Here is a 27,813-nt window from a genome sequence, read left to right as displayed (position 1 = left end):
CTTATATGATGGAATGAATGTGAGACAGTAACGCTAATGGAAAAGACAGAAACCACCAGCTGAGGCACAGAGTTACAAAAGAAGAGAATTCCTAAGCAAGGAAGAGGCAAGGTCAGTAGTGTCAAGTGCCTCGGGGATTCAGGAGGACTGAGGCGAAGCCCCTAGATGCGCTCATGAGAAAATCACAATGGCTTTCGATGAGGGTTGTTCTAGCACCACTGCCGTTCTCTCTGAACATAGAGAAGCTCTGTTTGAGCATTTACATTCATAGCATCCAACACAGCATCCTGCCCATCGAATGCGTTCAGTGAATGTTTGCTGAATGGAGAAAGGAAGACACACCAACACAGTGCTGTGTAAGAAAGCTGTAGGCATGGATATGAAGTTGTTAAGGAGGGAGTGGCTTCTAAGTAAGAGAGCGCAATGGGCCTCCTCTGTCTTTCCAAATAGTTCTGAAGGGGGAGACAGAGGCAGCTTGGGCTGTCACAGTCCTTGAACTTGACAACACATTGCCTGTGGGGTTGTCACATGGACTGCTGGGTCCCACCTCCAGAGCTTCTGACTCAATAGGTCTGGGACGAGTTGCCCAGATTTTCATTCTGACAAATTCCTGGTTGATGCCGATACTGCTGGTCTAGCTACCACACTTTGAGAAGCACTGAGCTACTGAAAAGATCCCTGGATACTTAGTTAAAAGATCTAGAATGAATCCCAATTCTTTCCCTTATTTGCTGTTTGATGTTAGACACGTCTCTGCTGATTTCCTCCTATGCAAGATGAAGATCTTGCCTGCGACGTAGGGCTAATAGGAGTGTTAAGTGAGATCTATCGCAGAGTATGTACTTAAAACACATTCGCTGAACTCAAATTATGAACAATTTTTCATAAGACAGAGACTCGCTGGAGCTTAAGGAGGTAGCATAGAGGAGAAAAATATTTTTATTTTGCTTATTTAAAAAGAAATGGAGAGATCTGTGTATGTTTGTGGGCAAAAGATTTGGTCTGAATCAACTTATCTCTGTGAAATAGCAGATGATTTCAGAGCTGGCATGAATCTTGCATCAGTCTGTCTGTCTGGGTGAGCAGGACGTATAAGCCTGAAGGCAGCTTTATAATTTTGCTGGCACAAAGTTAACTGAAGCACCCGAACCACACACATTCAGAAGGGGAAGGATAAAAGGAAGCACCCTTTGAGTCATACATAGATGTGTAATTTGTTTCCAATAAAAATGCAGATGAGGCTGCGGCTGGATAACCATTAGCTTGGTCCAAGGTACAACGGTTTAATTTTTTTATGTTTGTATTTAGTCATTTTTATGATACTGACTTCCCAGCTCACTTCTGGATAAGTCTGTGCAGCACTGAAACAAACGCCAAAGAAACAGAAAAAACCCTCTTAGAATTTCCTGTCCATATTTATAGTGAGTTGACAGATAATGCATTTGCTTCGTTTCAGGCCCTAATCAGTTCATTGTTAAAAGAAAAAAAAATAGAGAGAGATAGAGAAAAGAAAACAGATGAAGAATAATTTGTATGGGGCTTCTGGTCATTACCCTCCTGTTATAACTCTCATTAGTAGAATGAATTAGCATTGCATTAATACATAAAGCGATAGAGGATGCTGCCACACAAACACATGCAAAAAGATGCTTATTCTGCTTCAGATACATTGCTGCCATTTGCTTGCTAAATTCAGCTTCTTTACTTTTTTTTAATTTAGTGCTTTTAAGAGACTAAAAGGCTCTCCTTTGATGGATTCTCTTTCTGTGTGGTCAGGATGCAGGCCCCAGGGTAAGAGAGTGGCTATAGGTCTGTCCAGCTGTGTTGTGTGTAAGGGATATTCTGTGCTTGCCTGTGCACCTTGGGTATTACAAATCCAAAGCCTTTACACCCTTTCCTTCTTCTTCTCTTGGCTGTTGACAAGATAGTGGCCCAAGCACAGACAGAGAGAACCAGCCTGTTCCTTGAGAGTTTTGGTGTAATTCAGCTCTGATGGATTGTGTCACTGAACTACTAGGGACTCCTGAATGGCTCTGCCATGGATAATGGATTGAAATGGAGACTGAGGGCAAAACAAAAGCTCCCCACACTCCATCCCCTACTGAGACGAGGGAAATTAGAGGCAATAGTGCCAAGGTGGAACAAACATTCATCTGGGTACCCCTGAGATATTGTTACAAAGCAGATCTGCTTCCACAGGCTCCCATGGATACGGATGCTGTTGGTCCACGAAACACTTTGAGTCATCCTGACCCATGATGGATTTCAGCTCCTTCAATTTAACTCTCTGTCTTCTGTAACAAAAACAACTAGAATTTTGCTCAGATAGCTCCAGAGGACCATGTAGTTTTTCTATCAAAGAAAAAGAAAATGAATCAACAGGGTTGAAATCATATAGGAAAATCCCCTTGAGAGTTTTCCCCCAAGGTGTAGAGGTAAGTGAGAGCATGAGGTAGTGAGAGCTGTGTAGAGATAACAGTGGAGTTTGCCTCATTTTTCATTCTAACCCTAGTTATTAATTTTTAGGAAGGGTGTCCTTATGTCACAAGTTCCTGAAAGGAAGCGGGAGCAGACCTGGGTTTGGGAGAAGAAAATAAGTCACATTTATCAGCACGCTTTGTGCTAATCTTAACAAACATTTCAGGTTTTAATCTTAGCAACAGCCTTAATGGGTAGGTAATGTCATATATCAAAGATAAAGGAACTCAGAGGGGCTTAGAGAGATTCAGAGAGATTGAGTGACTTGCCCAGAGCCAAGTTACTAGGAAGACCTATAGCCCATGTTCCTTTATTTATAAAAAATACTGCTTCTGACTTATTCTTTGAGACCTGTAGTTTGGTTTGAGACCTACTAGTATCTTTTATTTATGGCTTGCATCATTTCCCATGAGATATGTGTGGCAGCCTGAGTGCCAAAACTTCCTGGAAGGCTAAGCACACATCCCTCATAGGATGCTGGGAGGTTTCCTAGTCTCACAGGAGTCCCCAGGAAGATGTACAAAAAGGCTCGTAGCTAGGGGGTCAAGTGGCTCCTCCCACCTGCCCCCAAGTCCTGGACCTCTTCCTCTCTGAACTGCTGTCCTTCCCCAGAGCTGATGGCCTCCTTCTACTGCTTCTGTCTCCACCCACTCCTGTTCCTTCTTTTGCTGAGGATTCCCAGAAACTAGCAGTCTTCCCTTGTTTCCATTGGGTTCCCTGCTTGTCTAGTAGTTTTGAAAGTTAATGGGGTCCATTTGAATTACATAGTTGCCACTTAGGACAAAGGAAGGAATTTACCTGGATCACACAAACCATTCAGATTGCTCAGATCTTGCTCCTGGACATCAAGATTCCCCCATGTCCATCCTCAGAAACGTGGCAATAACTACATCTCGTCATATTTGTTTGCACAAGGGCTGCCTTCATTGTGAGTTCAACTAGCCTGTGATATTCTTTAGGTGAGGTTGCCTACAAGTTACAGGATCTGAACAAGTATATTAGTTACCGCTACTCTTAAGATGCATGCATAATATTGGGGTTGTTCTCCACCAGCATCATTTTGTTTTCACAGTTACTTTAAAATTATTTTATTTTATTTGCTAATGTTATTGCTGATTTCTTTCTTATCCTTCTTGTCATTATGGAGATGATTTTGCTTCAAACTAACCATTCTCTGCTCACTTGCACTGTTCAATTATTAACCAAAAAGGCTACAAAAAAACCAAAAGCAATATTTGAAGACAATGCGGATGAGAACTTTCTATATATGATGAACATGGTGAAACTTAACAGTAGGTAGACACAGTCAATCCTTCACACAATAAGTAAAAATAAATCTTAACACATTGTACTTAAACACATTGTAGTAAAAATTCAGAACAATTAAGAGAAAAAAAATATCTTGACGACAACTAGAAAGAAAAGATAGCAAACACCTGTTAATACTTATAGAGAAGAGGTACATTTGTACAGAAGGAGAGCTGGGTTGTGTAACACTAAGTTGATGAAATTTAGGTGAATCATTACCTTTCATAGCTTCTTACATACCCATTAATTATTGTCTATATTATTAAGATATGCCAGATTGGTTTCTCTGTGTTTGATTGTACCATGAATTATTGTTTATGTAATCTGGTCACATGCTCCAAATTTAAAAGAAAGAAATATATATCAAAAGAAACTTGGTTATGAAATAAATTAGACTGTGACATCTGACATCATGGACATTCTTCTATGTTCTTTATATCCTGGAAAATACTTAGCAGAATGCTTCACATGTAGTGAGTTCTCAACAAATAAACACTGCTGAAAGAATGTTAGAATCCTTGATCTTCAGCAAAATTCTTATTTTAAATTTCCTTCATCTTTAGATAGATAGTTTCTAAGTGGGATGTATTAACCCCAGGAATGTAAAAAGAACCATTCTGTGACATCTTGGAAGAAAGTCTTAGAACGTCTTTCTCATATTTAAAACATATTTTTAGTGGATGTTTTATATAATATATCCTACATTTGTACTGTACTGTATGTAAACAACTTCATAAATAATCCATTACACTTAAAATAGGTGAAAGCGCAAATGCTAATATGTATGCAAAAGCAAAAGTATTTGGAATGCAAATCAATACCACCAGGAGACAGCACTTCATGCTCATTAAGATAACTAAAATAAAAAAGACAGACAATAACAAATGTTGACAAGGATGTGGAGAAATTGGACCTCTTGGTTGGTGAGAATGTAAAATGATACAGCCACTTTGGAAAACAATCTGACAATTATTTAAATTGTTAAAAATAGAGTTGCCATATGACCCAATGGTTCCACCTCTGGTGATATATGCAAAAGAAATGAAAACATATGTCCACACAAAAACTTGTACATGGATATTCATAGCAGCGTTATTCATAAGAGCCAAAAAGTAGAAACAATCTAAAAGCCCAACAACTGATGAAAGAATAAATAGAATGAGGTATATCCATCCATACAGTGGATATCATGATGAGGAATGAAGTACTGACACATGCTACAACACAGATAAACCTTGAAAACTTTATGCTACATGAAAGAAGCCAGACACAAAAGGCCACATATTTTATTATTCCATTTATTTGTTATATCCAGAATGGTCAAATCCACAGAGACAGAAAGTAGATTAGTTGTTGCCTGGAGCTGGGGGGAATGGAAAAATGGGTAGCAGCTGATAATGGGTATGAAGTTTCTTTTTGGGGTGATGAAAGTGTTCTAACATTAGATAATGATGAAGGTTGTACAATTCTGTGAAAAACAAAACACTAAAAAACAGTGGTTAAAAAAAAACAAAAAAGAAAGAAAAATGTGTTTGAAAACCACTGCTGTAGGTAAACTCACACAAACTGGTTGAAGCCAGTATAACTTAGAAGATCATGAGAGTAAAAGTATTCAATTCTATTTACATTAGGTTGCCACATTTTTTTCTCTTTTTAAATAGCACAATCTCTAAAAGATGTTTTTCTTTAAATTATCCCTATAAGCTTTGATTTAACAAGAGATGTCATGTTTCATTTTGTGTGTGCTCACAGTGGTCTAAAAGGAACCCCACTGGATGTACATTGAGGAATTAGGACATGCTGCATAAAATTGTTCTGTGAATTAGAAGAAAAACAATTTTGTTACTGTGAATTAGAAGAAAAACAATTTTGTTAGATTTGTAATCTATTCTCATTTAAGGGACTGTGGAGAATAGAGAAGAATGAATTCTTCATATTTTCTTCTATTTAAGCCTGGAAGGCTCAGAGTTTACCCATTATTCCACTTCTTGACCTGTTTTTGGATGGCAGGGAATTTCCCCCCCCCCCCTTTTTTTTCTCATTTCTGAGTAATTATCAAGGGCAAAGTACTGTTGGCTTGAATTGTCATTCAGATTGCTGTGGCGGTAACTAAAAGGAACAGCAGGTAGATGGCACTGTTTTAGCTCCCTGGTTGGAGGCTAATCTAATAAATAAATCCAGTCTAATATCTGGTATTCTTTCCAGAGAGATTACTTAAGGATCCTGATGTGTTTGACAGCTACCTTGAGTTCTTACTCTGGGAAAAGTAGTTCTGTAGGTATGCTGGTGCTGGAAGTAAATCCAGCTTTTGTGGGGACTTCAACTGAATTTGGGAGATCCTCTATAAGAAAAAAAGATTACAAGTTTTAAATATAAAAATACTTACAAAAGTGAATTTCTATTTAGAGAGACAAAAGACATAACAAATCACACAGGTAAAATGCTGCCAAACCCCACCAACATGAAATCTAAAAAAAACCAACTCATTTCAAACTTTCTGTCTCTCCCCTCCTTCCCAACTCTCACTGCCAGGTGCTGTAGGATGTATTTGGAACACAGTAGAATTCCTGGCCCAACTTTCATGTCACATCATTGGGTGAGTCAGCAAGTTGGAAGTAGGAGAGTTATTGGAAGCTCTTTCTATACCAGGATGGTAGCTATGACTTAACTATACAAGGGATTCACTATGAACCTTATAAATGGGTACCACTAACCAGAAAGTAAATATATCCCAACTCAACCCCTCCTGAGTGTGATGCCCAAAATGCCATGGGCACCACCTTACCACACGACAGAAGGGGAAACGTGATGGAGGGAAGTGGGCAAGTGACATTATAAGAAAGGAGACAGAGGCAGTGTTAATTCATGGCTATTAAAATTCCCACTTCTGTAAATTTTACGACAATAGGGCTGTGGAAGGAATCTGTTAATGAGAGGTTTGAAGCTTAAGCTTCTTTAGCTTCATGGTAAATATGTCTCCGGTGACCTCTCCTTTTCAGAGACATTTTGCAGATATCCATTTATTTTTTTTTAATTTTAATTTTTAAAATATTTATTTATTTATTTTGTTGCACCAGGCCTTAGTTGCGGCAGGTGGTCTCCTTAGTTGTGGCTCACTGGCTCCTCAGTTGTGGCACATGAGCTCCTTAGTTGTTGCATGCAAACTGTTAGTTGTGGCATGCATGTGGGATCTAGTTCCCTGACAAGGGATCGAACCTGGGCCCCCGGCATTGGGAGTGCAGAGTCTCAACCACTGTGCCACCAGGCAAGTCCCCAGATATCCATTTAAATAAATCTGCTTTCCCCATTTTAACTGGGCAATTTCATAGGAATAACAAGTTCATAGGACATTTTGAAACATTACAGTTTAAAATTGAGGGACTACAGAAAAAGAGGCAGCATGAGAAAAGTATTCTTTAATATATCAAGATACATTTTCCTAGAATATCTCCCATTTGTAGTACAGAGATGAAAACATTTTTTCCCCTCATAAAATACATTAAAAAAAAATCTCAAATCCATTGTAATGCCCTCACTATGGGAGTATTATTAGATTACTGAGTCATTATGAATCAGCAAATCTAAATCTTATCATATTGGCTTACAGCATCCCATGGAACCATCACTATTATATATTTAAAAAGACAGGAAAAGATCACATTCTTTAATATATTTAACCAGAACACTGTAAAACCATCTCTAATGACTCATAGGCACAATTCAGTTGTTTCATCTGTTTAAGACATATATATTAGTGCCAACTACATGTAGGTCTTTGCTAGGCCTAAGGTGAATTTAGAGATTTATAAGACACAGACTCTGTCCTTGAGAAGCTCATAATTCTTTTTAAGCAGAACAAGGCATGTCTTCAGGTAACTATAATAAAATGCTGGGTAGCAGGTAGATATGAAAAAACAAATAAATAAACAAAACCCTGTGGAAATTCCTAAGAGGGAGAATATCATCCATTTATTTGAAGATGGAGGGGTGGACAGAATACATCTGGTCCCTGACCTCACAGAGTTTATAATCTAGTGAGGAAGACGTGCTTTAAATAATTCCACACGCTCATGACTATCTCATTGTAAACTGCGATGTGTTATGAAAAAGTAGATTTGGGAGACAATAAAAGAGGACCCTGGTTAAGATTGGAAGGTCATAAAATCTGAGAAGTTGACACATCAGAGAGAGCTGAGTGCTGAGTGTGAGTGACTTAGGTAGAGGGGGTAGAATATTCTGGGCAGAGAGAGGCACAAGTGAGAACGGTTCTAAGGAGGGGAAAGCTTGGTTAGTTTAAGGAACTGAAAGAAGGTGAGTGTGGCTGGATTACAGTGCCTGGGTGAGAGCAGCATGAGGTGGTTCAGAGAGCAAGAGTAGAAGCTAAATTCTGAAGAGACTTACAGGCATGTTAACAATTCTGTGCTATGGGAATCCTTTGGTGATATTAAACAAAACAACAACTCGTGTATGATACAGAGTGTGGATTGGAAGCAGAAAAAAAGTACTGGCAAGAGGTTGCCGAAGTCATTCGGGGAGAGGCTGTGGTGACTCGGACTAGTGCAGAAGCAACAAGGGTGGAGGGTAAGAAGTCATCGATTTTACATGTGAAATTGACAAGACTTGGGTATGGATTGGGTGGGGAGTGAAAGAGAAGGATCATACTAGACTGCTTGTTTTAATATTATAATCTTTTTTTAAATTAAAAAAATTTCATTGACGTATCAATTTAAAATATTGCATTAGTTTCAGGTGTACAGCAAAGTAATTCAGATATATATATATGTGTATATATATATATATATATATATATATATATATATACACATATATATATATCTGAAAATAGTTTTCAAATTCTTTTCCATTATAGGACATTGAGTGTTATTCCCTGTGCTATACAGTAGGTCCTTGTTGTTTATCTATTTTATATACAGTAGTGTGTACATGTTAATCCCAAACTCCAAATTTATGTCCTCCTCCCCCACCCCCTCACCTGCCTTCTATCCCCTTTGGTAACCATAAGTTTGTTTTCTATGTCTGTGAGTCTATTTCTGCTTTGTAAATAAGTTCATTTGTATAATTTCTTAAGATTCTACATATAAGTGATATATGATATATATTTCTCTGTCTGACTTACTTCACTTAGTATGATGATCTCTAGGTCCATCCATGTTGCTGCAAATGGCATTATTTCCTTCTTTTTTATGGCTGACTAGTATTCCATTGTATAAATGTACCACATCTTCTTTATCCATTCATCTGTCGATAGACATTGAGGTGGCTCCCGTGTCTTGGCTATTGTAATTAGTGCTGCTATGAACATTGGGGTGCATGTGTCTTTTCGAATTAGTTTTCTCTGGATATATGCCCAGGAGTGGGATTGCAGGATCATATGGTATATATTATAATCTTAACTTTGTGACAAGACTGTGAGTTCATTTAGTCAGTAGACATGTTTTCTGCTGATTTGTAATCTCTGCAGCATCAAGATTGTAGAAGGTGATTAAGAAATATGATTTTCAATTTGTTGTACTGGATGGAGAATCTGGTTCCCCTCGCCTTCTACTCCTTAGGGTTTTCTTGTCTTCTTTCCATTACTGTGTATTTGCTTCCTGCTCATGACCTTGGAGGAAGAACAGGAAAACCTATCCCTCACACCTTGCATTTCAGGGCTACTTACCATCCTCTGTCAACGTAGCACAGGCTAGAGACACATAGCTGTTCTTGCTCTTTTGGATAAACACTGCTGGGGCGGCCACCCTAGAAGGGCTATCCAGCATAGCAGCTGGTAGCCCAGCTGGGATAAAGAAATATGGTGCAGCAGTCAGTACTTACTCTGTTTTTTGCATGGTTACCAGAGGAACATGGTTTTAAAATGTCCTTATACGCATCTTAATCATTTCCATGAATACTTCAATGAAAATGGTGTGGGATCTGGCACTTTTAAATGATCTTCAAAGGAAATGATGCCCTGGATTTTCACTGCCGTCTGCATCTCCTGGCCTTTCTTGGAATTAGGAGGGTTGAAATAGGGCTGTAGTCATTTTGTTTCTTCATCTTGTGGGGAAGTGGGTATAGGTAATGAGCTCTGGGGGCAGAGCAGTTGCTCTGGAGGGTTTGTTGGACTTGGTGGGTGGCCATCACCAAAATGGCCTTTTCCTCCACCTTGGAGACCTATTTCAGCCTGACACATTGTTCCTCACATTCAGGCTTAGTGTCTAAGCAATCTGAATGGGAAACTTGCATTAGAAAGAGGGTCAGGATTTGGAGGAGACTTGATTTGGAGTAGAGATGAAAAATGTCTGAGAGAAAGAACAAAATGAAGGAAGAGGTAGATAGATGACTGGCTTAATCATCTATTGCTGAGTTACAAATGACCACCAAATTTAGAGGCTTAAAACTACACACATATATTACCTTAGTTTCTGTGGGTCAGAATTGGGGCATGGATGACTGGGTCCAGTGCTTCAAGGGTCTCTCACAGGCTACAATCAAGGGGTCAGTTGGTCTATAGCCATCTTGAGGCTCAACTTGGTAAGGCAACACCTCCAAGCTCACTCAGTGGCTGTTGGCAGGATTTAGTCTCTCACTGCTGTTGGCTGCCCTGTGTTCCTTGCCATGTGGGTCTCTTGCTTTACTGATATTGCAGCTGTACTATATGTATGTGACTGTGTGAGAAGGCAATAGAGAGCATGCAAGCAAGGTAAGAGTCACTGTCTTTTGTAACCTAGTCATAGAATTATTATCTCGTCACCTTCGCTGTATTCTATCGATGAGAAGCAAGTCACTAGTCTCAGCTTACACTCAAGAAGAGGGTATTATACAAGGGCACAAATACAGGAGATGGAGCTCATGGTGGGGGGTCATCTTAGAAGTCCACCTACCTCTCTGACCTCGAACTAGAATCTGTTGCAAATATTGAAACTGTCACGGCAGAGGGAGGGAAGAGGAGTTTCTTTGGTAAGTACCTTCCCCTCTACATAGAAGGGACTCCAAAGTGTTACTCTAATATTGAGCTCAGATCTAGGCTCAGATTAATGTGGTGGTTAAAGAAACAGTCTGGTAGCCAAAAACGATTTCTCCTTGACTCAAGTTAATGTTTATTACAGTTTCTCAAACATCACGGAGGACAGGCATCTTCTACACTACACCATCTCCTCTGAAAATCCCAGTTTTTTCTTCCACCCACTTAACTCATACACAACACCATGGTTGTGCTAAACTTGCTCTCTTCCTATCTTCCCAAACAATCTCCCAGATGGTTTATCTTTTCTTCTAGTTCTAGATTTACAAAAGTCCAGAAAAAAGATTCAGCTACAGCATAGAAATGTCTGGCAATCACTGAACCCTCTTTGGGGAGTGGAGAAGGGGAATAAACAAAGCAGGCAAAGCATGTTCTCTTTAGCAAGCAGGGGAGGAGAAAAGCTGGAAAACCCACATATATTAATATTTTCAGTCTCATCACATAGCATTTATTGGGTGCAGGTTTTATTTCTTTAATTCGACTGCAAACTCCTTGAAAGCATGTTCTTATCTTCTACTTTCTTGTTTTCCCCCATAGCAAATGTTGGGCTGGGGTGGGACAAATGGATGGTATGTGTGCTGGGCTGTGACAATTTTTCCATTAGACTGAGAGATTAAAACAGTTAATGTGCCTGAAAGTGCTGTGTAAATGGTAACGCTCTGTTTACATGTCACGGTTATTTTTATCATCACCATCATCATCATCCTCTAGCACATCTTTTAGGCACCATCTGCAAAAATAGACCCTTTCCTGGATAGATGCTCCATCTTGACCATTAGAATTTGAGCTCAGCAGAATAAACAAATCCCTTCCAAAGATACATTTGTGCATCAATTCTTTGCTTTAAAATTTAGGATGATAAACATTATAGAGTGGGACTGTCACATACAATGTCAATCAGGTTTCTAAGTATTATATTTTTCTGATTATAAAAGCAATCAGGTTTATTGTATAGAATTTAGAAATAAAATGACAACATAAAATAGAAGACACCACTGTTAGCATTTTACCATATTTCTTTTCAGCCTTTTGTATAAATGTGTGTATATGTACACACCTAGATACATGTGTGCATAGCTATCTGTACACATACAGATTTTATATCTTGCCAAATTTATAGTCTATTTTGAGAAATTTCTTATATTGTTAATTATACTTCTAAATATCAATTTAGTGGTGACATTAAAATTTTAGGTATAACATGTGTAACCATTTCTCTACATTTTGGAGATTTAAGTTTCTTTCCTAATATGAATAATGTTCCAGGTATTGTTTGGTAATATGCCATCGTCTACAACTCTAGTTATTTCCTCTGGAGTCTTAAAAGTTGAATTACTGGGTCAATGGCATGACCTTTTAAAATATTTTTTCTAAATTTGGCAAAGCATTCTTCTGGAAAGAATTTGCCAGTTTATATTCCTCCAGGAGTCTAGAACATTCTTACCCTCAACTGCATCAAATAATATCATTTGAAAATTTCTGCTGATTTTATAGAAATATACTTGCATTTTACTTTAATTGTATTTTTTAATTACTGAGGTTGATTTTTTTTCCATTTTTTTTTGTATTTATTCTTCTGTGAATGGTTTATTCATGACTTTTGCCCACGTGACTTTGATGGGTCTTAACGTTTTCCTTCTTGATTGATAAAGTCTCTTTGATAGCTTACTTTAACATTTTGACTATTGTATTGCAATCATTTTTAAGATGTTCTTTGCTGTTAAGATTTTGTATATGATGTTTTTGGCATCTAAATAAATTTATTCCTTCTGTATACCTAGTGCACCATAGTCAACTAGTTTTCCAAAATTATTAATCATGTCACTTATTTGCTTTTGTTTTAAGATATTTTCTATGCACATAAGAATATATAAAACATATTCCTAAAGAATGTGTAAAATGTATGTGAACTGTTTAAAGAATAACGATAAACACTCTAGTTTCCACCACTCAATTTAAGAAAAGGAACTAATGCCACTACTTGGTCACCCCAGTGTGACTTCCCTAATCACACAACTCTCCTCCACTCCCCAAGGTAACCAGCCTTTTGACTCTGGTGATCATCACTTTCTTCCTCTTCTTTGCAAGTTTGCAAACATGTGTGTATTCCTAATCAATACATTGTTTAGTTTTTCTCGTGCTTGAACTTTATATAAGTGTCAAACCACACTGTGCTTTTTTGTCATTAATTTCTTTCATTCAACAATATTGTAGTTTTAAATTATAATGAAATGTGGATGCATGTCATAATTCTTTTGCTCTGTGGTATAGTGAGTATTCCATACTTTATCTGTTCATTATATTCTTAATGACTATTTGGGTTGTTTTCAGGGCTTTTGTGGTCATTTTGCAATTACAGGCAATATTGCTTTGAACATTCTTGTAGATGACAAGTCTCCTAGGACAAATGTGTAAAAATGTCTCTAGGGAATATATTGAGGAGTCAGGTTGTTGAGTATTGGGATATGGATGTATTCAGTTTTACAGGATAAACACCAAAATGTTTCCCAAAGTATTTATTCTAGCTTTCTCCCCCTCCAGCAGTGAACAAAGTTTTCTATTTCTTTCCTTGCACAGCACTTAGGACTTCTGACTTTTTAAGTTTTACTTACAGCATGAATACAAAATATTATTTCAATGTGATTTTAATTATAACTTTGCTCATTACTAAGTGAGGTAAAGCACTTTTCACACGTTTAGAGGTTATTCATGTTTTCTGAGAAAACATTCAAATTCTTTGCTTATTTTCCTGTTTTTTAGAAAAGTTTTTCTAATTGTATCACAGGTGCTCTTTTTTTATTCTACTTTTTGTCATTATAAGTGTTGCAAGTATATTCTTCCTATTTATGGTATGACTTTTTACTCTCTTTGTGATGTATTTTCATTGATGAACTCAAGTTGTTAATTTCACATAGACAGGTTTATCAATCTTTGCCTTTATGGTCCATTCTTTTTGTGTTTTATTTTTTAAAACCTTTCATTATTTTCTGAAAGGAGAAACTCTATTTCTTCTACACGCTGACACCACTTCACTTCTGATACCAGATGCATGGTTTTTTTCTCACACCAACAAATTCTCTGACACCAGCTGGGTGTCCTACAATTCAATTCAATTTTGACACCATCTACCTGGAGTTAGCGTCAGATCCCACAGGTTAAGGGCTGAGTCCCACAAGACTGCCCCCAGCTTCAGATGCCAATTCTAAGTCTGGACCTCCAGGATTTGTAATTGACCAGGTGTAAATCAGGAGTTCCCACAACCCCCTCCTCAGGTTGGATTATTTGCTGTGATGGCACACAGATCTCAAGAAAATACTTACACTTACTAGTTCACATAATAAAGCATATAATGAAAGATATGAACGAATGAACAGCCACATGAAGAGATACATACTGTGAAGTCTGGAAGGGTCCCGTCCCTGTGGAGTTAGGGTATGCCATCCTTCCGGCAAGGAGATGTATTCACCAACTCACTAAGGGATTTAACCAGCATTCAATTTTTGTCTTTAAAATTACTGTGGTGATTAGCTTTTAAAATTTTACTTACAGTCATAAAATATTATATTAATACATTACTAAAAGTAAACCATCTTTATAATCTTAGCCTAGATCCCATTTAGCCTTTACACCATATTGAAATCTATTTGGTAATATTTTATTTAGGGTTTAGCATTCTACATTAGCAATTTCAATTTGTTTTCTTTATTCCGTTTTATAATTAGGGCTGTACTACCTTCACCAGAAATGCTGAGTAGCTACCATCTTTCTCTGTCCTCTAGGAGAATGATTTTTATTTATTTATTTTATATTACATACAACAGGAAAACTAGCAATGTTTTGTTCTGTTTTATTAATAGATGTGTTTATGTGCTTATATACAAGAATGGTAAGGAGGATGGGTGGGTTTGGGGGTTGGTTTGATTCACAATGATTTGGTCTCTTTTCACTTCTCCTCTCTGCATTCTGGGGTGACAAACTTTTCAAGCTGGCTCCCTGCATGGCATCACATCTTTACAGTTCAGAAGAGAGAGGGCTGGCTTCTATAAGTTCTCATAAGATGTAGGCATCTTCTTTGAGAATTTCATAGAAAAACTGTCTGCTTTATGTTTCATTGTCTTGAATTGAGTCAGTTGTACTTTCTGGCCATGCAAATGCCATGAATTGATGGGTTTATAGATGGGTCACCTGATCCAATCATGATAATAAAGGAACTTTTGCCTTGATTAGTTAAAATAGAGTCCCACCCTGGATATACTGGATAAGCCACCCCTCAGGGCTATTGATAGTGAGGGAGGGAAAGATAAGATGTTGGTGAGACAACCTCAATATTCACTAAAAAGACATCCTTTAATAACTTAAATTATCTAACTTTAAAACCATTTAGGGTTCTCCTATGTTTCAAACATATTTTTCCTATTTTTCTATTGATCTATTTTGGTTTCCTATGTCTTATTGAGTCCATTTTGTAATTTGTTCCAAGTGTATCATTCATTTTGTCCTATCTTAAAAATATGTTAGCCAACATTTTGTATAGTGTTGCCATATTTTTAATCTCCTATGTGCCCCTATATCTATTACCATAGCCTTGATTTTCTTTTTGAATAATAATAACAATAATAATGATGAGAACTTAGGTACTGTGCAAAGAGTTTTACATATATTATCTTGTTTCTAATTGCTCTCATAAGACTTGTTACAATTTTTTTGTTTTTATCTATTTCTTTTTAAAGAACTAGCTCTTAGATTTGCTTATGTCTGCTGGTTCTCAGTTTTCAATAATTAATTTTTGCTGCATTTTATCATTTCCTCCTATTTTCCTTAAGACTGCTTCTATATTCTTTTTCTAAATTCTTGATAATTAAAAATTGTTTTTCATCATTTAATAACAAAGTATTAAGGATCCAGATTTATGTATGCTTATATTTATTATGTGGATTTATAATACTTTTATTTAAAATAGTTCCTAAATAGTTTAGTATTTTATTATGCATTTAAACTGACTCAATGGGCTCTTAGAATAGCAGCTTTCAATTTCTATGGTTAGGGCTTTGTAAAGTTATTTTTGAAATTTCTACTCTCTCTGAATCTTTTTTTTTTTTTAACATATAAACTTATTTATTTTTGGCTGCACTGGGTCTTTGTTGCTGCGCGTGGGCTTTCTCTGGTTTCGGTGAGCGGTGTTGCTGCGCGTGGGCTTTCTCTGGTTTTGGTGAGCGGGGGCTGCTCTTCATTGCGGTGCCCGCGGGCTTCTCATCGCCGTGGCTTCTCTTGTTGCGGAGCACAGGCTCTAGGCACGTGGGCTTCAGTAGTTGTGGCTCGCGGGCTCTAGAGCTCAGGCTCAGTAGTTGTGGCACACGGGCTTGGTTGCTCCACGGCATGTGGGATCTTCCCAGACCAGGGCTTGAACCCGTGTCCCCTGCATTGGCAGGCGGATTCTTAACCCCTGCACCACCAGGGAAGCCCCTCTCACTGAATCTTGAACAAATAATGTTGGTCTGTACAGTGACTAATTTGCAGAACTTAATGCAGGTTTGTGTCCCAATAGATACAATTTTTAAGCCTTTCCTTACAGGCTTAAAAAGAAAGAATCATTTGTCAATTTGTGGTATATAAAATTAAATATATGTCTATTCACACACTTTTGTTAATTATGGTAATCCAGTCATCACTATTCATATATATTTTTGACTACTTCATTCATTATGCAGTGAAGGTAGGGAATTAAAGCAACTCCATTATATTCCTTTCAATTTCTTAATTAATTTTATAAATTATAATTTAATTTATAAATTAATTTTAATTAGTTTATTTTAAAATTTAAAATAAATTTTTATTTATTAATGACAAATAATTGCTTAGTTAAATAATTGATTTCCTAAGTAACATGTGAACACACACTTATATAATTAGTATCCAGGTCAAGAAATTGAACACTGATAACTCAGTCTCATGTTTCCTTTTGGTCACTAACCCCTACAGATAACTGTCCTTAATGCTAACAGCAGAGATAGGTTTTGTCTGTTTTTGTAGTGTCTCATGTCTGGCATCTTTCACTCAACATTGTATTTGTGAGATTTCTTCATATTTTTTGTGTGGAATGTTTTATAATACCATTGACCTGAATGCTAAAAAAAAAAAAAAAAAGTCAATATCGTGAGGCACCAGAGAAGCAAACAAACACAAAACTGAAGGATAATTTTAGAGTAAAGGAGAGCCAGTAGCTATGGCAACCAAATGTATGATTAAACTGGAGAGTTTTGAATATGCACTGTATATTAGTTAATATTATTTTATCAATGTTAAATTTTTTGAGTATGCAATGGTCTTGTGGTTATATAGAAGAATGTCTCCTTGCTCTTAGGAGATGATGTGATGATATATTTGAGTCAAATATTACAGGGTCTGCAAGTTACTTTAAAATGGTTCAGTAAAAGTAATATACATACACATTTGTGTGTGTGTGTGTGTGTGTGTGTCTGTATGAAAATAGCAAGGACATGTGGTAGGATGTTAAACATTGAGGAAGGATGTAACAGTGTCATATTATTCTTTCAACTTTTCTAGGGAGTTGAGTTTTTCAAAACTAAAAAAAAAATGTGAAAGATAAGCATGCGTTGTGATTTAATCCTAACTTTTAAAATCTGAGAAGTACCTTTTCCACTGTGATTCCATTTCACATATGGGGAAACTGAGGCTCGGGGGAGTTTGGTAAATTGCCTAAAGTATGCTCTTTCCACGAAAGCCACAAGGATACTGTTGACTGACAGTTCAGAAAAATGAAAGCTACAAAGCATCCTGGGATTTTATAGAAGATATGAGCCTATCTACTCAGATACTCTAATCTCAGAAATGATGTTGAGAGAGTTTAAGTATTTGGTTCAGGGGTGTCAGAGCCTGTGTTAAAATCTTGGTTTTCTGATTTTTAGGTCAATGTTATTTTCACTGCACCACCGAAAACTGAAAGTATTTGCAGGAAGAATTCTGGGCCGTGACAACAAAGTTTTAAAAAAGAAAAAGAAAAAGAAAAAAACCCCTCAAATTCCTCCAGTTGCATTTCAGGTTTATGTTTGACATGTGACCACATGTCAATCAGGCGTTTTTATTGCTTGAGTCAGGAACATTTTGTCTAACTCCTCTGAATGTGTAAGATCCTCGCTTTCTTTCCCTGGCCAGGTTGGGAACGTATCTTGGCATGTAGCAGAATTCCTGGATGTTTATTTCCCTGTCTTATGTAACAACAGTTTGCTGAATCATTTACTCTTTTCCTTTGACAGAGTTAAAATGCTGTCAGTAGAGTAGGCATCAGGGCAGAAGGGAATTATCATGGTGTCAAGCATTATGGGTAATTCCAAAGTAAATAGTTCTGCAGAGAGCCATGCTGACTTGCCTGAAGGCAGTAAAAACTCCAGAGGGAGGGCTTCCTTCTGTCTGGCTTTGTTAATTTCAGTTTAGTGTCTATTAGCTGGCTTCTTGGAAATAGGTATGTTGGACCCTTGACAGTCCTCTTGGACTTGAGAGCCCTATCCAGTCGCCTTCATCCTTTTCTCACAGAAAAGGTTTTGTTTTCAATTTCTTTGTTTCCATTATCCACGTCTTTTTGTTTACTTTTCCTTGGCCCCAGACTTCCCTGAGAGGAAAGAGATGTTTCTGTTGTTCCCTTCCCACACTGAGACTCAGAGCCCAGAGTTGGGTTAGTCGTCTTTTTTTTTTAAATGAAAGACCATCCACAAAAATATAGCTAATCTCACCAATGAGAGATTTCCCCCATAAAGTCCTGTGTGATGTTATAGGAATCCGGGTCTCACCATCTCAGTTTTGAGATTAGTCAGTGCTATGACCTGATCAGACCATTTTTTATCACTAAATAAGTAACAATGAAAAACATGAAAAGATTCTGCCTTAATGTGTGCTTGATAGGTGGCAAGAAATTAGATTTTACTTGTTCATTCTTAAAATACAAAAATACATTCTAAAAGATACATTTAAAGAAACCAAACCTTAATTATCCAGTAGTTAGATACGGATACAATTTATATATTTGAACATTGCTTTGTTGCCTTCTCTTACATGATCTTCTTCAGCTCAGATAACCAAAACTAGTATTCTTAAAAGATAAAAACTAAGTGAGATAAGTTAATTGATTTATCTAATATTAAAAGTCTAGTATTTGATTGAGCTAGAAGTAAAATTAAGAATTTAAAAATCTCAGTGTCAATATGCCATTTTTTTCACTATATAGATAACAAAATGATGCATTAAAGATAATTTGTGAAGTAGAAAATATTTAAAATATGAAAACATTACAGAAATATCACCCATGTCTCATATTTGTTAATTCCCTAACTATATGCCAGCCATTGTTTTAAGGGTCAAAACTGCATCAAAGAACAAAATAGAAAAAAATCCTTATTCTCATGCAGCTGACATTATAATTTGTTCAATTTTCAATATACATTGTATATTATATACATGAATATGTGTAATATAGGAATCATATTGATTATATAAAGGTGATAAATGTTATTAAAATAAGTGAAGGGAAGAGGGTTTGGGATTATCTGGGGAGAAGTTGGTGGGGAGTATTGTTGAGAAGGTGATAGCTGGGTGATGATTTGAAGATGTGAGATAGTGAGACATGCAGATATGTGATGGAAGAACATTCCAGAAAGAAGAAGAGTCAGTGCAGTGGTGAGAGCATGTCTGGAATTCTTGAGGAACACTAAGGTGGCCAGAGTGGCTGGAGGGGGTTTGGTAGAGTGATGGGGTTGCTAGAATAAAATAGCAATTGGAGTTTTGTTGCAAAGAGGAACAGAAAAATGGGACCATAGTCTGGGACCTTTTTTTTTTTAAGGTGACACCAAGAACTCTTTTATTTTTATTTATTTATTTTTTAAAATTTATTTATTTTATTTATTTATTTTTGGCTGCGTTGGGTCTTCGTTGCTCCGTGCAGGCTTTCTCTAGTTGCGGTGAGTGGGGGCTACTCTTCGTTGTGGTGTGCGGGCTTCTTACTGCGGTGGCTTCTCTTGTTGCAGAGCACGGGCTCTAAACGCGCCGGCTTCAGTAGTTGTGGCTTGCAGGCTCTAGAGCGCAGGCTCAGTAGTTGTGGCTCACGGGCTTAGTTGCTCCACAGCATGTGGGATCTTTCCGGACCAGGGCTCGAACCCGTGTCCCCTGCATTGGCAGGTGGATTCTTAACCACTGCGCCACCAGGGAAGTCTGAAATCTTTTATTTTTTAGGACAGAGTAATAATATCATTTTTATGCTGATAGGAATGATCTAGTAAAGAGGAAAAACTGAGAATGTAGAAGAGGGGGCAAGAATTGTTGGATGGATGTCTTTGCATGGGGTTGAAGACAGGGAATCTAATGCATCCATGGAGGGATTAACCTGAGGCAGGGTCATGGAGAGTTTATTCATAGTAACACGAGGAAAGCAACATGCATGAAAATAGATTCTGGAAGAATCTGGTAGAAGGGATCCTGAGGATTTTTGGAAGATCGCCTTTGATTGCTTCCATTTTGTCAGTGAAATTGGTAGAAAGATTATCAGCTGTGAATGAGGATGGGGGAAGACTTGTTGGAGGTTCCAGGAGAAAGGAAAAGGTGAGAAATGGTTCAGTAGGAGTCTGAAGGAATAAAGGGGCAAGAGAAACATGCTCTAATCATTTGGCAGCATTTCAGCACTCATGAAAGTTTTGGTCATGAGTTGAAAGTGATACCAGACAGAAGGGTGATGTGTTTTCCCTTCCTACATTCGGTGACTTGGAAGGAAGCAGGTGGGGAAGAGGTGGTAAGGAAAGCAGAGCTGAAAACATCTGCAAGTGAGTGATTATAATGGTTGGTCATAGGATTTAGACTCGATAAAGAAAAATAGGTATATTCAGAAAATTGACACTTTGTTGCATTTCCTTCTATCTTTTTAATGTACAGGGTATGTCAGATTTTTAAAAGTTACAACAGTTATTCTGGATTGTGTTTTTTCAACATTTTTTTCATGGGCATTTTAACATACTCTGGTTTCCCAATTGACTAGAGCAGGGGTCCCCAACCCCCGGGCTGCAGACTGCTACCGGTCCACAGCCTGTTAGGAACCGGGCCGCACAGCAGGAGGTGAGCGGCAGGTGAGCCAGTGAAGTTTCATCTGCCGCTCCCCATCGCTCCCCATCGCTCGCATCACCGCCTGAACCATCCCCCCACCCCCACCCCGTGGAACAAATTGTCTTCCACAAAACTGGTCCCTGGTGTCAAAAAGGTTGGGGACCGCTGGGCTAGAGTATATGTACAATTTCTCTTTTGGGGGCATTGAGTTTTGTGGAAAAGACTGCTAGTTTTCCTCAAATATTCTCCCATTGTTTAATAGTAATAGAATCCCTTCTCCCACTTTGAGCTTGGTACATAGACACAGAAATAAAAACTGTTTGCCAGCTTCCTTCTAATTAACTATGGCCATGTGACCATCTTTGGACAATCAAATGAATGTGCAGGGCATGTGTCAATCATCTGGGACCATAATCTTGACAATGGACGCTACATACATTTATGTTATTGAGAACCTGGGTCTCTGACACCATGGAGGTAATACCTTTAGCCAAAATAATTATGAAAGGGAATTAACTTTTTGTAAACCAATGTCATTATGAGATACTTGGAAACAGATGAATTGCAGCCTCCCCAGAGTATGAAAGGGCAACATCCCTTTTTTCCAGCTTGAGCATCCTGTTTCTTGTTTCTCTTTATTCCACATGAGATTATCTGAAAATAAAAGCAAAACAAAAAGGCGCTACTTTAAAAAGGGCAAAGAAAAAAAACACCTGAATTTAAAAACTCTAAGACAAGATGCCTGTAAAGTTCAGATTCGTGGCCCACCAATAATTAACATTGAGTCACAGATGGGCAGGCGTATAGATCAGCACACTATCTGGATTCTTCTTTCCCAAGTCCCCTCATCTTTCAGACCTATGGATTCTGAATACAGGTGTCATCTAATTTTCTATAGCCTTCCGTTAGTCTTACCCATACTGCTATCTGCCAAGGACAAATCCCAAGTAAGTCAGATTTGCGGATTTCATTGACTTCACAGTTCATTGGCAGAGCAGTGATTCTTGAAAAACCTTGTAGTTAGTGAATCCCCTAGCACTTCTTGGTTCAAATCCTCAAATCGGCTTGCTTCTGAGAAGGAAATTCTGATATTATTCACTCAATTATCTTCAAGACTCCCTTTCCTATCTTTCCTATGTCCCTCCAACCTACAACCCAATTAAGTAGCTTTCAAATTTTAATGAGCGTAAAATTATCTTGATAAAAATGCATCTCATCAGACCACAGCCTTGGGGTTCCTGATTTGGTGGATCTGGTGGTGGGGCCCAGGATTATTTATTTTTAACCAGTGTCATCCCATGGCTCTGGTGTGGGCTCTACGTGGATCACATTTGGAGAATTTCGTAGACGCCTTCATGGAAATTGACATTCTCTGACTCAGTTGTACTCTAATTGCTTAGAACAGTTTCATTGTGTGAGATAGTGTAACAAATAGCTGATCTTCACTATCTTTCCCCATTTTTTCCCCGATATGATAAAAGAGAAACCTCTGCCATAAGAGTAACTTGGACACCTGTGCTTAAACCAAAGTGCACTTCCAGTATAAATGTTTTTTTGAGGTCAAAAGATTGGCAGAAAATATTTAGAGGAACCCAGTTTCCCCACGTCTCTTGTTCAACTCAAGCAACCCGGGAGGTTTTAGCAGCTGTGACAGGACTCCACTTAGTGAAAAAGGGGACAAAATCAATGCCCACTTCTGTGGTTCTTACAGAGAAACATAAGGGACTCTGCCTCTTAATTTTGTTGTTGTTGAAGATCTGAAGATATGAACCAAGCTCTAATGTTGTAAGGCAAGATGAAAACAAAAACAAAAACTTTTTCTGGCTACTGGAGGTTTTTATCCTTCTTGGCTTAGAACTTCTAGAAAGATGTTGTCTCGGGATCAATGTAAACACCCTGGGATGCAGTGTAAGTGCTTCGTATTTCACAGCTCAGGTTGTAGATGGAAGCCCTTTTTGGGGTAAGATTTACCTACAGCTAGCGCTCTATTGACTGCTTATTTGCTTTCCTTTCTTAAAAATCTCCCAACTTTAATTTCTGGGACCCCATCCTGAGACTCATTTTGATGGAATTAATTATAATTCTTGTGTTTGGAGTTTTCTCTCTGAATTTTATGAGTAACTGCATTAAATCTCCCCAACATGTGCACACGCACGCATGCACACACACACACTTTAGTTTGTGTAAAGCAGAAGTCTAAACAGGGTAAAATTTTGCCCCTCTCCCTACTCTTCAATGCCAAGGACATTTGGCCCTATCTAGAGACATTTGGGGTTGTCCGCACTAGGTAGGCATATTACTGGCATCTAGCAGGTGGAAGCCAGAGATGTTGCTAAACACCTTGCAATGTACAGGACAGTCCTCACAACAAAGAATTTTCCAGCCCACATGTCAAAAGTGCTGAGGTAGAGAATCTTTGATGTAGAGCCTACAAAAGTTTATCCATGAGAATGTATTTTCATTTTATTTTTATTAAAGGCTCGTTCCCCCATCAACCAATTGGAATATTGCCAAGTGGCCTTTTCACATGCTCCTTCCATAAACCCCCTCAATTGCAAATCAAATGAGTTAAATCATCACAAATATCCCAGGGGTCCATGATTCACAAATAAGGAATAGTTAGCGCTGGCTTGGTGGGCTCCCTCCACGTCTGTTCAGTGACCTCATCTTAAATTATGGTCCATACACAGTGCACTTTAGCGACTGCTCATCTCTCCTTTCCCTGCCACCCAGAGCGTTGCCACCTACCACTTGTTCCCACATTCTGTAATATCACAAAGCCCCTTCTCTCTATATCATTCTCAAGGCCTAGCAGGACTTTTGGTGTTCAGGCAAATAAACACCCTACCAATAATCCAATAAAACTTTTACAGACATCGGATATAAAATATAGCGAGGAGCAGTACACAGTCTCTAACTGCTTGCTTCTTTTTTATAAACCCTGCACTTGAGCGCTGGAAGCAACACAAATCAAAGCTAATAAAAGTGCCAAGGTTTTACCTTTATTGTTCCTAATGGGTTGATTCACCCTTCCTGTGCTGCTCCCCTAGTGACCACAGGCTGTCTGGGTTCCCAGATGGAAGAGATGCATGCTGGCATATCGAGTATGAGGGAGGAGGAACTAATTTCAAACACTTCTTTCATCAGGTTGATTTACCCTTTTGATGGTCATCAGCTGCAGATGAATAAGTGCCATCACCTTGGCCCAGAACTAGCCAGTGTCTCAGGCTCCCAGAGACAGAACGCAAAACAAAACTAAATCCTGGAGCTTTTTTTTTTTTTCAGCTGCATTTCCCAACTCTTACTTTATGAGGGAGCTGCAATTAGTCTATGCTATAAATGAAAACAGATTAGAACCGATAAATGTGAGCTGTTTGATAAAAAGCTTGTCCCAAAGCGGAGGTAAGAGGAAACCACAGTTAGAATGTTAGTCCTTTCATAGGGAAAATTTTATCATTGGCAGAATGACTGCTGGGTTTTGCTGATAATCCATATGCCAACATTTTCTTCAGAGCCACAGCTCAGGTGTCTCTAGGGGCCAAGTAGATGACATGAATGAGTGAAAAGGAGGGGATAAGGGGAAATGTTGTGTAGGAGTCTTTGGTCATCTAGATACATGCCTTTCTTGCAGCCTCCAGCCCTCTGCCAACAGCTCAACCAAATTGTTGGCAAGCAGACATACGTTTTCAGATCTGCCCATTTTTCAAATATATAAGATAAATATCTATTTTAATGTAAAGTCTTCGAATTTGTATTACATGGGTGAGTAATTTCATTTAGGAAAACAATGTGTGGGCCAAAAAACAAACGAAAACATATCGGTGGGCTGGCTGCCAGGCTGGGCCTCACTCTTCCCATGATCTTGTATTCAACGTTTCTTCCTTGAAAAGAAATAGCTTATGACGTTTGATGTTCATTAGTCCCAGGACCCTGATCAAGCCTTTATAGAGCACATCATGGGGTTTTGGTTTTGGTTTTGTTTTTTTTTTTGTTTTTTTTGTTTTTTTTTAAGGATTTTCTTATTTATTTATTTATTTATTTATTTATTTATTTTTGGCTGTGTTGGGTCTTCGGTTCGTGCGAGGGCTTTCTCCAGTTGCGGCAAGCGGGGGCCACTCTTCATCGCGGTGCGGGGACCGCTCTTCATCGCGGTGCGCGGGCCTTTCTCTATCGCGGCCCCTCCCGTCACGGGGCACAGGCTCCAGACGCGCAGGCTCAGCAATTGTGGCTCACGGGCCCAGCTGCTCCGTGGCATGTGGGATCTTCCCAGACCAGGGCTCGAACCCGTGTCCCCTGCATTAGCAGGCAGATTCTCAACCACTGCGCCACCAGGGAAGCCCTGGTTTTGTTTTTGTATTGGCTTTTTTTTTTGCTTTCACTGTAGGACCCACATACATTCTTAGAGGGTAGAAGATGATATGGGTCAGGGTAACTTTTTGGTGACCCTTTCCATTTCAAGCCTTCTCCTCTAGGTGTCACTACAGCTCTCCTTTGTGGGGGTGGGCAGTGGTCTTTGACCTCCTGGTCTCCTTCACAGTAAGGCTTTCCTGATGACCTGGCCCTGCCAAGTCAGCCAGCCATGGAGAAATAAACATTACACATAGCCTTCCCTTGACTAAAGATGCCGGTAACCATCAAAATCAGACAGGAGCTTCATATAGCCACGGGCACCAAGAGATTGCCACTCTTGAATCTCTTTCATCTGGTTTTACTCTGTTGGAATGTAACATCTTCTCAACAGCTTTTCCTTTTCAGAGCAGCATTATAGTAAAGCAGTTGACGGTGGCTTGTGTTAACCAAAACTCCCACTGACAGCCTGCCAGGAGAGGTGATGCATTCATCCATAAGGGAAGGTGCAGGCAGGGTGCAGAGGCAAGGGCTTATTGGATCAATTGACAGTCATTCCGAATGTATCCGGTGGGACAAATCTGGGGCTGATCCCAAACTCTGAAATGCATTCTTCCCTGGAAAAATCATGAGCCAGGAGGTACAGGTGTTCAGAGAATGCAAACAAATCTTCCTTTCATATTTCTTTGAATTGTGAGCACCTATTAGCAACTTGCCCTCCCACTGTTTCCCAGCAGTTGGAGCATAACTGAGTACACATTTGGAAGACAGAAACCAGAGTAGTCATCTAACTGGATTCTAAGTACCAATATAGGCAATTACATCTTCACTAGTAAGTATTCAGTGGAAAATATACAAACATTAAAATAATGAATGTTTAAGTTTCTTCAAACTAACATTCAGAGGTACATAATATTTTCCCTTCTTTTTTTTTTTTTCCTTTTTCCTCCTCTTCTTCCCCCCCATATTTGTGAAGCATCTTCTACTGTGTACAATTCTGGACACATCTAACTTTTAGGAGGGGCTCTCTTACCATCAAGTCCATATATAGAGAGAGAAAAAGAATATACACCATTTGGAAAGTTAGAAAGGGCACTTGTGTTCTTAGATATTCAAAAAATGCAGTTGCTGCTGCTGTGATGGTCATTCTTGTTCCTGGGGAGAGGGAAAGTCATCGTTACCTTGTAGTGGTCAGGAAATACTGCAAGAAGGTGTACAATTTGGATAGTTAGGAGGAGAGGTCACTGAGTAGGGAGCTGGGGCTCGGGTTGGGATAAACATCATGAGGAACCTATGGCTTAGATGTTGTGTGACTGGAGCAAGAGATTCCTGTAGACCCTAAGCGTGATATGGCAGAAAGATGAGGTGACATTTCAAATAATGGGCACGTTGGTTCACCTTCCTGAGCATCCATAAAATGGGGACAAAATGCTTACCCCCACTGGGCTGCTGTAAATATAAATATATGTTATGTAATGTGTTATACATCATATATAATGTATAATAGATCATGTATATCATGTTATATATTACAGATACAATTAAGATAAGTAGTGGAATATCGTAGAGAGCACGAAGCTTGGTGCCTGGCCCGTTTTTGCACTCTCAGTGTAATAGATCAAATCACAGAGGTCTTTGCTTGATGAGTTTGGGTATTTTTCTGCTAGTTTTTGTTGGTTTCCTGAACCTTAACTTATTTCTTTTGAAGATCACTTGGTTCCTCTCATACCAACTGTTGCTGCTTCTGAGACCCTCACCTTCCTCATTTATCAGTTTGATTTCTTTTGCTGATACGCTCAACTATCCATCCTAGACCTTCTGCTAAGGCCTAGGCAGCCTTTTCTCTGGTCCCCAGAAATATTTCGAGAAGGGGAAGCTGAGCTAGGACACAGCCAACTGCACAAGACCCGAAGGCCAACTGAGTTCCTTCTGGCCAGTTGGTTTTCCAGCCTCAGTAAATGCTGGTTTCCTCCTGCTTCTTGACACAAGCTTCCCTCATTTCATGAGACTTTGTGATTAGTATTCAACAAGAACCTTCTCTGATGGCATTTGTGGGAAACCGGACTGTCAATTTATTTATAGCCAGCCTCAGGGCAGAAGCACAATGCCTGTGTAAAGCTATTGAGATGCATAAAATATGGTGTGTGTGCATATATATATATATATACATATTGACTAGAGGTGACATTTAGAGTGGAAATCCATTGCCCCATGGGTTGGAAAAGTGACTAACAGTAGGATATAAAAATGCCAAAGAAAGACTTGGTGTTATTGCTAAATGGAGGTCACTTTTTCAAATTCGTGGTTAATAGTTTCCTCCAGAAATACTCCGTTATATACGGGTAAGCACAGTGTCATCTGTGTGTGGTCTTGTTCTGCCCAAACTGAAGTTGGTGACCTGGACTTCATATCATAGAAAAAAACACATCTTTGTTAAATCTCCTACTTCTGGGATTATAAAATGGGCCAGTGACCTGGGGCATATATCACAAAGGGAAATAGGGAACAAAAGCCTCCAGTGAGCTAGCAGCTATGATGTCCTGGTGGGAAGCATC

General features: G+C 38.6%; 1 protein-coding gene across 1 annotated transcript in view; it reads left to right on the top strand.

Annotated features, from left to right (window-relative positions):
* The window catches only part of AGBL1 (AGBL carboxypeptidase 1), a 520,708-nt gene that overhangs the window by 469,315 nt on the left and 23,580 nt on the right, over positions 1-27,813 (top strand). Inside the window, 1 exon segment of the mRNA XM_007194366.3 lies at positions 4,421-4,433. Coding sequence (XP_007194428.2) covers positions 4,421-4,433 — 13 coding nt within the window.

The sequence above is a fragment of the Balaenoptera acutorostrata genome, chromosome 3, assembly GCF_949987535.1.
Source record: "Balaenoptera acutorostrata chromosome 3, mBalAcu1.1, whole genome shotgun sequence".
NCBI classification, from domain to species: Eukaryota; Metazoa; Chordata; class Mammalia; order Artiodactyla; family Balaenopteridae; genus Balaenoptera; species Balaenoptera acutorostrata.
Note: the sequence above shows the minus strand (reverse complement) of the source record. Positions and strands in the feature narration are given on the sequence as shown.